This window comes from Aethalodelphis obliquidens, unplaced genomic scaffold, assembly GCF_003676395.1.
Source record: "Aethalodelphis obliquidens isolate GAN/ISIS:26980383/991018 unplaced genomic scaffold, ASM367639v1 scaffold11, whole genome shotgun sequence".
NCBI lineage: Eukaryota > Metazoa > Chordata > Mammalia > Artiodactyla > Delphinidae > Aethalodelphis > Aethalodelphis obliquidens.
Genome location: NW_020837955.1, coordinates 63,126 through 76,438, shown reverse-complemented (window position 1 = coordinate 76,438; position 13,313 = coordinate 63,126). Strand labels below are relative to the sequence as shown.

Here is a 13,313-nt window from a genome sequence, read left to right as displayed (position 1 = left end):
TCTGTACTGAATTATTTTACCTTCTGAGTAAGGTCAGTCTGTTGGACTGGAGCTTTACCAGAAATGTATTTGGATTCATTGATACCAGGATAAAAGCAAATCCCAATAAATAAATAGTGCTTCCCAGCTAAATTTTTTTTTAATATAATTGTTTTAAAAAATATATAATTCCCCTCCCTCCAAAAATTCATGCCAGTCTGTATAAGTTAGGGGTTTACTATCTGTTACATTCTATTATAATTTATTTATTTTTATTCAGTAATTAGGAGAAAAAAATCTAAGGAAAAAATGTCATCATCAACTGCTATTAATAAAAAGGAATTTTTTTTTTAATATGATTTAAGCAGGTAAACACTGTAGGGCAGGAAAAAGTTTTTCCTCAATCCTCTTAGGGTCCCTGGCTGGGTATGAAAATTAAACTAAGATTAACAGGAGAAAAGCATAAAAATTTATTTTATATAAGTTTTGCATGATACAGGAGCCTTTATGAGGAAATGAAGACCCAAAGAAACAGATCTATGTACTTCTATGCTAGGTTTGATGAAGAATAGACGAGGAATATGATATGTAAAAGAGTATGAGGTGATTGAAGTAAACTGGGGGAAACAGCAAGTTCTGGTTGTTGGAATTCTTCTTGGCATCTTTTTGTCTTCAGATAATAATGCTCCTTTCCTCCAGGTATAGGTAGGGTCCCTCATGTGAGGGTTTTATGGCTTGTTTCAGGTAAGAAGGGGGAGAGGGGGAGGAGGTCAGAGTGACCTTTCTGCTTCTGCCATTTTCTCAAACTTCTTCAGCTTAAAATATTCACTATGCCAAGATGCCAAATTTGGGGGTGGTTTATCTGAACCCCATAAACACCTCAGTGACCATGGTTTATGAAAAGGAAAGAAAATAATTGTGACTTACAGGTACTAGACTTACCTATCAATTTTATTAATATAAAAATATCATAGATCAGGATTTCTGTAGCATGTATTTTCATCAAGACACCCCACACACATATACGGTTTCCAAACTAGTGAAAATAGAGCCCCTCTGAGAATCATATATAATTTTTTGTAAAATTTTTCTATATTTTTCCTTAGGTTGCCAACTCTAGCATAATAATAAAATTTCATAGATCTTAATTTTTAAAAATATTGTGAGAAGTTTTTCAACTTTTAAAGAGGAGAAACTTAAACTGGTGCAGCCACTATGGAAAACAGTATGGAGGTTTCTCAAAAAACTGAAAATAGAATGACCATATGACCCAGTAATTCCACTCCTGGGCATATATCTGAAAAATAATTCAAAAAGATACATGCACCCCAATGTTCTTAGCAGCATTATTTATAGTTGCCAAGATATGGAAGCAACCTAAGTGTCCATCAACAGGTGAATGGATAAAGAAGATGTGGTATATATGTACAGTGGAATACTACTCGGCCATAAAAAAAGAACAAAATTTTGCCATTTACATCAACATGGATGGACTGGGAGGGCATTATGCTAAGTGAAAGAAGTCAGAGAAAGACTGTATGGTATCACTTACATGTGGAATCTAAAAAGTACAACAAACTACTGGGTATAACAAGAAGGATACTCACAGATACAGGGAACAAATGAGTGGTTACCGGTGGTGGTGGGTGTGGAGCAGTGGGAGGTACACACTGTTGGGTGTTATATAGGCTCAAGGATGTATTGTACAACATGGGGAATGTAGCCCATATTTTGTAATAACTGTAAATGGAAAGTAACCTTTAAAAATTGTATAAAAATATTTTAAAAAAAGAGGAGAAACTGATACTTTGTAGGGGCAAAACAATTTTCAAAACAGTATGTTGTCCCATTTTAATTTAAATATTTGTATTTATATATTTGAATAAGAAAAATTTGGGGAGACTATCCCAAGAATGTTGAGTAAATAAGCATCTGTTTCTGACTTTTGAGATTTGGAATAGTTTCAATTTTTCTTTTATAGTTAATCTGTATTTTCAGACTTTTCTGTAGTGCAATACTTACCATTAAAAAAATAAATAAGGAAATATCTTTTTAAATCCTAGATGTGAAAAACTCCTGACTCGATTGCATGTCACTTACGAAGGAACCATAGAAGGAAATGGTCAAGGCATGCTACAGGTAGGAGAATTACAGCAGTGGGGGCATGGGGGGAAGGGACGACTGTCTCTTGTCAAGCTTCCGACAGCAAAGGAAATATGAAAAGCTGTTTATTTATCTTCTAAGCTGATGTAATGCAATGAAGCATAATAGCAGAATGGAGAAAAACACCAAACAGATCACCTTGACAGCCTTGGTAATACTTTTATCTGCCGATATACGTTCTCTGTTTCGTACGTGTGCCTCTTTAAAAAGCCTTTGACAGAAAATCCAAGATCTGGACAACATCAGGCCTCTTGGTTCAGATATAGCTTGTAGATTGACAGTGGAGGAAGTTGCCAGGGTATGGTCTTGACAAGCTGTCACCAGGCAGTTTTGTTCTCTTTCTTTAAAGGCTCTTGCTCTGCCCTAAAAAATGACCGGCTTGAGATGTTTTTCTGTCACCAACTTTGTTTGGGTCTAGGAGGCAGACATCTAAAACGGATTGATAAGAAAGTCCTCTCTCCATGTGTAATAGTTTTAGGCACATGAGCCAGATATACTTGCCATCTCTTCCCTGTTTTAGAGCAAGTAATTTTGTCCATCTGTCAATCTTTGTTATTAATCTATGTTCCTGCCATTATGTAAAAAAAAGTATTTTGGAAAAAGGAGTTAACAAATAAAACACTGTATCTGGCTTTAACTTGTTGTAACACCTAACCTGAACATGTGCTTTCCTTTTGCTTTATAGTGATCTTTTAAAAAAATCACTAATCAGAGACGAAATGTTAGTGTTTTGTGTTCTTATTTAGAAGAGCATTGTAATCCTAATTTTCTTTGGAAGAAGCTTGTACACCATCCTGTTTATACTGAGACTAGCTGATTTTTTTCTTAGATCATTATTAAATGCTTATATAGGGTCAGAAGTTAAAGCAGTTGCCTGATAATGGACTATTTGTGTAATTAACTTAATTTTTATTATAAAATGACCAGACTGATTTGCATTTGGCTACTTATTATATGCTCTAAGTGCCTACATTTGTTTTAGAATGGCCTTTTATTTAGACATATTTGTATTTAAAATTTTCAAAGAGGCAAACCATGTTTTGTTTTAAGTCACCTCCCAGTGATTAAAATTATAGACAAATAATTTGGATAACTGAATTAATATTTGTCCTGTACTTAATTTTTTAATATTTATATTTAATAAGTCCTTTTTCTTCTATTTAAAACAATAATTTTGAAATAAGACTAAAGTTTGTTTCGAATGACTATCACTTTTTCCCCCACATTTCCATCTTGACAAGGTTCTTTCCTACAGTAACATCTTGGATTAACTGAGGGAAGCTTAATACACATGAAATAAACAAAGCTACTGGTGGTTAGCACCGCAGGAATGCTGACCTTTCATTACAGTACGATTCAGCAAGGAGTTATTCAACAACATTCAAGGTTGAGATTCTCCCCACTTCCCTGGAATGTATTATAGATGAAATGTGAAACTTCAGTAGATTAAAAGAATACCATAAAGGCTTCTATTTATTTTCTCCCTACCCATGCCATGTATCCCCAGGAGATCAGGGAATATTGTATTGCAGTGCTCCAAATCTCCTTGTGTAGCATATAAATTACATTATGCTGAGTGGCAACAACAACAAAACCTCTCTAAGGAGTGTTATCATTTCTCTCTTTTCATCAAGTTATAATTCAGAACTGAGTAAGCTGAACAGGTAGCTTTAAAGTAAAATGAGTTAGAAAATGGCTAAAAATAAGGAAGCACTCATATGCTTGTTTTCATGTACTGGAACAGATTTCTTACCTGCAATAGAGAGCCTTTTATTAAGAACTTTTTTAAGTAGTAGAAACTGATTTTCTAAAAGACTCCTGCTTTCAGAGGCATATTGAGTTTAGTGTATTTGTTTCTGTGCATACCTTTTAAGTAATAAATGTTGGCCTTTTATTCAAAGAATGAACAGTAGTATGCACATTGAATGTATTTCATTTATCATTTGCAAGTAGTACATAGATTGGATAGAGCTTATCTTTTAAATTTAGTTATGTATCTTGTTACGGTAACAATTAAGTTTAGCTGATCTCAGGCCTTTGTTTCTCATTTGTATTCCGAATACCATGATACTTAGCCAGTCTTTCAGTTTTCAAGAGCTGTCCATTTTATTTCCTTGCTGGGTCTCACTTCTTTCCCCACTGACCTATTTGAGGCCCTAGTAGTGCTTGTCTAAACTATTCAGTATTTACCTAGCCAGCCTTTCTGCTTTTACTTTTCCAGTTCATTCTTTAAACTTTAGTCTGAATTATCTTCCTAAAACACAGATACATTTGTTACTTTTCTTCTTAGAATCTTTCCCAGAATCCTAAGAATTAAGTAAAAATTTCTTGGACCCCAGACCAGCTCATTACCAACTTTAATTCTCCACATACTGTACACTGCAGACAGGCATGAGGAATCTGCTTACCACTCTCCTCATACAGCTCTTTACATTGGTTTTTCCTGTGTCCTTTTGCAGCTATTCCCTTAGCCTGATTGTCAGCAAAATCTCAATTGAATATGCCACATCCTTTTGTAACGCTCCTGTATCCTCCCCATGCGCCAATTTTAGTTAATTGTATTATCTGAGAAGTATCAAATATATCCTAATAGGTTCTTTAATAATCATCTTATCATTCTACTTATGTGCCTCACTCCCATCTAGACTGTAAATGCTATGAAACCAGGAACCACATCTTATTCATCTGTGTATTCCATGGTTCACAGCATAATAGTTCATCAATACTTGTTTAATTGAACAATTTAAGCTATAAATCACCCAATGTATAAAGACTTAATATGTAGTAGGTAACTATTTCTAATCAGTGGACTAGTTTAACCAAAATTATTTTTCTGTATAAGTTAAAGTTTTAGTGTTGATTTATTATGCCAGAATATAAACCCAAATGATTCACTTTGGTAACTCATTTCAAGAACTTGTCCAGTCATATTTTTCAGTATTTTCTAAGTTCTTCTGTAGTGAAAGAAGAATACTTTATCTTCTATTAATTTCTCTCTTTTCACATATAGTATTTTTACATGTCAAAAGATTCATATTCTTGTTTTACTCTTTTGTAAAACAGGCCTCACGTTACTATTCCTTATAATTGCTTTAGAGATCACAAACAAGTTTTACAAAATCTCATACTTGACAATAGTATGAAAGTATATGTGAAATAATAGGAAATATATATATTAGTCTCTACAACCTGTTCTTGGCACAGAGCTCCTAAAACCCTTGTAATCTCCTGAGTGGTAAGAGCAGTAGGAGCATCTTTTGTTCTAATATTTGGTCTTTGACCCCAATTCCTGACTCAGAGTTCCTAAACCCCTTGGAATTTCCTGAGTAATAGACATGTCTTTTGTTCTAATGATGCAGCTCTTGGTGGGCTCCTGGGTAGCTTCAGGATGGGGATGGTCACCAGAAAGACTAAGCCATGATTAGAAGTTTGGAACTTTCTGCCCCACCTCCCATCATCTGGGAAAGGGGGAGAGGGACTGGAGACTGAGTTAATGATCGGTCATGAGAATGTGATGAAGGTTCCATAAAAATTTCAGAAGTACAGGATTTGGAGAGCTTTGGGGTTGGTGAACATGCAGAGGTGCTGGGAGATGACTTGCTTGGAAAGGGCGTGGAAGGTCTGTGCCCCTTCCCACATACCTTGCCCTGTGTGTCTCTACATCTGGCTGTTCATCTGTATCCTTTATTACATCCTTTTTAATAAATCAGTAAATGTAAGTAAGTGTTACCCTGAATTCTGTGAGCTGGTCTAGCAAATCATCAAGCCCCGGGTGGGGTCATGGGAACCCCAATTTATAGCTGGTCAACTAGAAGTACAGGTGACAACCTGGGACTTGAGATTGTCATCTGAACTGGGGCAGTCTTGTAGGACTGAATCCTTAGCCTGTGGGATTTTTCACTAACCTCCAGGTAGACAGTGTCAGAACTGAACTGGATTGTAGGACACCTAGCCGGTATTGCAGAATTGCTTGATGTGTGGAAAATCCACACATCTGGTGTCAGAAGTGTCGGGAGTGTGGCAGTAGTGTGAGAGTAAAGAAGAGACACAGGATTGTGTTTTTCCTAAATAGTATAGAAGCCTCTCTTACGTTACTTACTAAATTCTGGTAGGGGGCGGGAGGGGTTGTGTATGACTGTATGTGTACACAAGTTGTGTGTATGTGTGTAATCTAACTCCCCAAATAGAAAAATCTAAGACAAAGTCAGAAACTATTTCTTACATATTGCCCCATAGAGCCTAGCATACCGTTGGACACATTGGAGTGCATAGTAAGTTTAAGACAAACAAATAATTCTGGCAAGTTGAGTTTGCTTTCTCTTGAGGATTGTGTAACTCACCTTTATCAATAGGAGCTTGGGGATGCCATCATAGTACTCCATAGAAAACTTACATATAGTTTTAAACTAAATTGGAAATATTAATTTATTGAATCTTTGTTGTTAAACTAGATTTTTTTTGGTCTTCATTTTTCTTCCCCTTAGGTGTATTTTTCTTAAAAAGTTTATAATGTTTTTGCAGTTTGGGGTTTGCAGTTGAATTTAGAAGGAAGAAATTTTCATCCTTTTATTCTTTCACAAAAGAAAAAAGTTACCGAAAAGGTTAAATCCTAAACTTTTCAAACCTTTAAGGACAAGTGTTTGATTTCCATATTATATAAGAAAGGTACAGGCTATATAGTTCGGAGATACTATGTGTTCGTTTCCAGACCATTGCAAAAAAGTGAGTCACATGAATTTTTTTGGTTTCCCAGTGCATATAAAAGTTACGTTTATACTATACTGTAGTCTTTTAAGTGTCCAATAGCATTATGTCTAAGAAAATGTACATGCCTTAATTAAAAAGTACTTTATTGCTAAAAAAAAAATGCCAACCATCATCTGAGCCTTCAGGTCATAATTTTTTTTGCTGGTGGAGGGTTTGAAATATCACCAAGAATTACCAAAATATGACACAGAGACACAAAGTGAGAAAATGCTATTGGAAAAATGGCACCAATAGCCTTGCTAGATGCAGGGTTGCCATTAACATTCAATTTGTAAAATATGCAATATCTGTGAAGTGCAATAAAGCAAAGTGCAGTAAAATGAGGTATGCCTGTATAATTATATTAAAGTCATATGAAGTACATAAATGGAAATTGAGTAGAGAGTGGTGGAGAAATGATCTTGAAACGTTCCCAGATAAAAACCTCCCTTGATTTGTGGCCCTTGGAGCACAGGTAAGGTTTATAAACAAGAGTCCATAAATTACATTTGAGGCTTTTGCCTAAAAGCTCTATTTTCCATGTTCCTTCTAACATTTTGGAATCCAAAGAAATATTCAGAGATGTTAACTGCAGTGAGGTGGAAAGGGTGCAGTCAACCACAATCTGTTCTCCCCGGGAAGATTACTAATTTGGGGATTGATTTATGTGGGAAAGGAAAGGAAGATCAGAGCTTAGAGGGAGTGTACTTCTTTATCATATATGTAGGTATTTTAAATTGTCATTTAACATGCCACATTTTCCCAAATAGGTGGATTTTGCAAACCGTTTTGTTGGAGGTGGTGTAACCAGTGCAGGACTTGTACAAGAAGAAATCCGCTTTTTAATCAACCCTGAGTTGATTGTTTCACGGCTCTTCACTGAGGTGCTGGATCACAATGAATGTCTTATCATCACAGGTTAGTTTTGAGAAGTCTGGACAATGGGGTAGTGTTCCCCATCTGTGATGATCTATCATGAAGACGAGAGGCCACTCAGATAGTAGCTTTTCTCTACCGTGGGCATTAGTCCTAATATTTTAATTCATTAATTTATACTTGTTCTTATTAAATTGTTACAGTTTCATTTTCATAATCTTGAGTAAGACATTTTATCCCCACTTTTTCTTTCTTGGTATCTTTATCTGAGGAACAAGGGTAAAAATGATTAAACTACTCTCCAGTTTGAAATTTTATGATATGGCGTCCTTAAAAAGAAGATAGTGATATGTCTTTGAGCATGTATCCTATTATTATTCTTCCATTATATTTCCAAAGTGATTTGTTGTACTTCAGTATGAACACACTGTGTAAGTATAAAAAACAGTTACAGTGTTTGGAGAGAGTCAGTACAACAGTGAGTTTTATAGAAGGGAAATAAATCAGTAGCCTTATGTTTATTCTAATTTCTAATCCTAAGAGAAAAAGTGTGATTATCATAGTGCCTCTCTTTGATTTAAGTTATTATGGGTGAAGGAGAGAAGGAAACATAGTCAAATTTATACTTTAGGCCTATTAATCAAGATTTACATTTTTTTCCTTTAAGTTTCTTTAGATTACAATATCACTATGTCACAGTATTTTCTTGTGTATAAGCTACCCAAAAAAATTGATGATTAACTCATAACTCCTAAGAAACTCTTAATCAGCCACTGTAGGGAAGTTAAGCCTTTTATTCAGGTACCTAAAAGAACGTATACCCCCCCCCCCAAAAAAAAAAAAACATTCCCATATAAAAGCCGTAATCAGCCATCAATTGCTGATGTTTTTTCTTTCTGCAAAGGAGGATTTTTTATTTCCTCTTTGAATCTATTGCCACTTTGAGATTAGTATAGGAGACTAACAGGCTAAGTGTAGGAGAATTTGGTTGATAGTTATTTTCAAAGATTACAGTGGGATGAAAACCATCCTCTGTTAGTTTTATCAAATGTATAACTCAACTAATTTATGTCCAAAGAGGTACATGACAGAATTAAGACTGAGACCACACATCTCAGATACATTTGTAGGCAACCTTCAGGAGAGCATCTAAATTTTGTCCCTTATGTTTTGCTTTCAGGATTCCCTCTTTGTCTTTCAACTGTTTATGATGTGTATAGGTGTGGATCTCTTTAACTTTATCCTGTTTGGGTTCATTGAATGTCTTGAATGTTTAGTACATTTGGTAAATTTTTGGCCATTATTTCTTCAAGTATTCTTTCTGTCCCTTTCTCTTCTCTCCTTCTGAGACTCCTGTTATGCATGTGTTGGTACATTTGGTGATGTCCATTGGTCTCTGAAGCTCTGTTCATTTTTCTTCATTCTTTTTGTTTCTCAGACTGGATAATTTCTACTGACCTATTGTCAGGTTCACTGATTCTTCTGTCTGCTCTAATCTGCTTTTTAATCCCCTCAGTGAAATTTTTATTCCAGTTATTATGCTTTTCAACTATAGAATTTCTATTTGATTCTTTTTAAAAATAATTTTTATCTCTATTGAGATTCTCTATTTGTGAGGCATTATTCTCATATTTTCATTTAGTTCTTTAGACATAATTTCCTTTAGTTTTTTTTAATGGATGTAAAACAGCTGACTTAAAGTTTCTGTTTAGTAAGTCCAACATCTGGGTTCCTCAGGGTGGGTCAGTTACTAATGAATACTTTCTTTCTCTGAGTATGGACCCTACTTTCTCGTTTCTTTGCATGTCTCAATTTTTCTGTTGAAAACTGGACATTTTAAATGGGGCAACTCTTGAAATTAGATTTTCTCCTTTTCCCAGAGTATGTTTTTGTTGCTGTTTGTTTAGTGACTTTCCTAATCTAGTTCTGTGAAGACTATTCTTTTTCATGTGTAGCCACTAAAGTCTCTGCTTGGTTAGATTAGTAGTTACCTAATGATTGGACAGAGATTTTCTTAAATGCCTAGAGCCAGTAAGTCAGTCTTTGCCAAAGGGCTCTGTGTATATGTTGGGGCTTACCTTCAACACTCCACCAGGCAGTTGACACTTCCTTCCTGCTTACACAGAGCCTCAAGATCAGAGTGAGGGGAGAGGTTAGGACCTTCTCAGGTCTTTCTTGAGCCTGTGTACAGCTATGGGCATGTGTGTAGACGTCTAGATTCCCGAGGATACTTTTCAAAGTCCCGTAAGTACTTCTCATTCCTTAGCTTTTCCTCTGAAGCTTTTTGGTTAGCCTATTTACCCCAACTGTAATCTAATGCCTCAGGCAGCTACACTGTTAAACAATTGACTATAATTGTTTTCAACAAACACCCCTGGGAATTAGGCTTTTCACCCTGGACAAAGTCCAAGTCTGGTCAAATAAAGACAGCCTTGTGAGTGAGGTCTTCCAGGGAACTACCAGACAGGTCAGATGATTACAGTTCTCTGAGAATGGGGCTTTGAAGGAGCTTCAACCCTTCTCTGCCCCCTCCGGTGGCAACCAGGCTGCTTTGATTACAGGCTGTTGGTTTCTAAGGCTACTACGGAGCTTGGGAAAGTGGAATAGGAACAGGGCAAGTTAAAACACCATACAACTCACTGTTTTTACCAATATTCAGCCAATTTTTCTTTAATAAACACTCCTCAGACTGCTGCAAGCCTTTGGTTAATTCCCACAGTTCAGAAAAAGATGATTCTTACAAGTTTTGCCAGTGTTCTTATTATTTTTATGGAGGAAACAGTTCTCTGAGATTTTTACTCCATTGTTTTTGTTGATGTGTCCATAACTTTTATAAGTGCTTGTGGATAAAAGGGCTTTCAAGGAGTTATTCCACATCTTTTAGATAACCCTGTATTATTTCTTATAATATCCTTTTGATTCTTCTGTTTTGATAAGACAAAAAGTAAAAATTGTTGTTTGAGTTTATGTAGGAAGTTAAGAACTTCAGCAAAGGAATTTCTTCTTTGATAGAACTGCAGCTATTTGAAGTTAATAACTTTAAGTATTTCATCCAGAATTCTGAGGTTGTAATCCAAACTGTACTGAAATAGAAAGATAAAAAACCCTTTTATTCTCAGCATTGTCTCAACTCACATATTGGTTGTCTATCTGCATTTGTTGTTTATTATGTATGCAGATAAGAAGGGTGTAGTTAGAAGTTGTTAGGGGAGAAAAGAGTGTAAGGAATTATAGAACAAAAAAATTAAACTGTCATAAATCCATTGTTGGGCAAATGAATACTTTGAATATTGATCTCAGACTGTTTTAGAGAGCACTGAAGGTCTGGAATGTGACCATCTCCAGCATTTGGGTGTATCAAATAATACTTTAAAAGAGTTTTAATTTTTAGCAGTTAAGCTAGATTTGAATTGAAGACTGAGAACAAAATATACCATCAATTTTTTTTTTTTTTTTTTTTTTTGGTACGCGGGCCTCTCACTGCTGTGGCCTCTCCCGTTGCGGAGCACAGGCTGCGGACGTGCAGGCTCAGCGGCCATGGCTCACGGGCCCAGCCGCTCCGCGGCATGTGGGATCTTCCCGGACCGGAGCACGAACCCGTGTCCCCTGCATCGGCAGGCGGACTCTCAACCACTGCGCCACCAGGGAAGCCCTCCCATCAATTTTTTAGGATGAATTTACATTCTTGAAATAAAATAGTTGGTAGAATGCAGGGCATTTTAACTCAAAGCTAATTTGTTTCATTTGCTTCACTTCTGTTGTACTAGGGAAGTAGTCCCTTGTCATCTCCCATTAATGTTTCTGTAAATAAAGGATGTAATTTCCTTGGGAATAGTAAAAGGAAAACATTAGACTTCTTTTCTTTTTTAAGGATAGTTTGTCCCCAATCTAAAAAAGCATCATCACTCTGGAGTTATATCTGGTCTCTAACTTACCTGCAGCCATTGTAAAATAGATGGAAAATTGCAGATCCATGACTCACCTTCACACCTGTAATTACCTCAGGCTAAGGACACCCGGGGTGACTTTAACTCAGCATTTTTTCCCCATATCCACTTAACTCTATTATAGTGCCTCCTAATTAATATCTGTGATGTGATGTTCCCTTAATGGAAATGGCCATTTCATCATCTATTTGATGTTGGATTTCTGCCATCTCCCTTCTTAGGAGACTCTTAACTATGCACTGCAGTCTATCTGCCTGATCAATTCCATTCCTTCAATGATTCAACCAGGCTCAGTGAGCTAATGGCTGTGACTGTGCTGCCTGAATCTGTAGAAGAGTTTGAGAAATTGGAAATAAATTAAATTTATCATCATTGTGGGGCATCTGGTTGGTATCAGACTTTTAAATGAATATGAAACAGGTCATGCAAACAGGCAAATACTTTTATCCAAACAGTGTTATCCCTCTACTTGCTGTGATCCTCCCTGGAGCAGGCATGAGTTAAAACCTTTCAGTAAGTATAGATTGAGGAAAAGAATTAAAACTCCAATCTTCCCCTTTTTTCCCCTCTCTTGTGTTCCTTCACAACGTCCAGTAAAAGCTTCAATACTAAAAGGTGTTACTGTGCTGCTGGGAGATTATTTTGTTGTTTCTGTGTGGTGAGAACATAAAGCAGATGCCTAGACATGAAACTTACTGAGCAGAATGTTGACACATTTAATATAAAACCTGCCCTCTAGTGAATCAAATTGTCCCAAACACCACAGGTCCTTAAATCTTTCGTGAGTGTCAGCAGAACTGATAGAAAAGACAAAAGCAGACACCATTGCTTGTAGTACTGGTACCTTTCATAGAGTTAACAACACTAGAGGAGCCCATCACTACAAAAACAGCCCAGTGCTTACTAAATGACACCAGCTCATTGGGAAAGATCTAAATAAAGTTGGAGTTTGGCTTTTCTTAATTTTTATTAATCATGGGAATGAAAGGCCAGAGTGTTTTTTTCTGGTGCATAATCACCACTGTTTTAATGATGCTAATAAAAGTGGGGTAGATGGTTGTTTTTTTTTTTTTTTACATCTTTATTGGAGTATAATTGCTTTACAGTGGTGTGTTAGTTTCTGCTTTATAACAAAGTAAATCAGTTATACATATACATATGTCCCCATATCTCTTCCCTCTTGCATCTCCCTGCCTCCCACCCTCCCTATCCCACCCCTCTAGGTGGTAACAAGGAGCTGAGCTGATCTCCCTGTGCTATGCGGCTGCTTCCCACTAGCTATCTATTTTACGTTTGGTAGTGTATATATGTCCATGCCACTCTCTCACTTTGTCACAGCTTACCCTTCCCCCTCCCCATATCCTCAAGTCCATCCTGTAGTAGGTCTGTGTCTTTATTCCTGTCTTACCCCTAGGTTCTTTGTATAAATCTTCTTTCTAATGGCATAACCCATTAGTAAGTAGAATTTCTTTAATCTCCAAATATTTTTTGCTGTGTTCATCATAAACTTTCATTACTAGTAAAAGAAAATAAGAATTTTTCTTACTACTATAAAGTCTAAGAACTCATACATAAGGTTGTAATGAGCTCTTGAAAAGATTT

At 36.2% G+C, this 13,313-nt stretch overlaps 1 protein-coding gene across 5 annotated transcripts in view; it reads left to right on the top strand.

Moving 5' to 3' along the window:
- The window catches only part of PARG (poly(ADP-ribose) glycohydrolase), a 113,568-nt gene that overhangs the window by 73,243 nt on the left and 27,012 nt on the right, over positions 1 to 13,313 (top strand). For all 5 annotated transcript variants that reach the window (XM_027111809.1, XM_027111811.1, XM_027111806.1 and 2 more), the window contains 2 exons: positions 2,043 to 2,118; positions 7,659 to 7,806. In XM_027111809.1, coding sequence (XP_026967610.1) covers positions 2,043 to 2,118; positions 7,659 to 7,806 — 224 coding nt within the window. The remainder of the gene's footprint in view (positions 1 to 2,042; positions 2,119 to 7,658; positions 7,807 to 13,313) is intronic.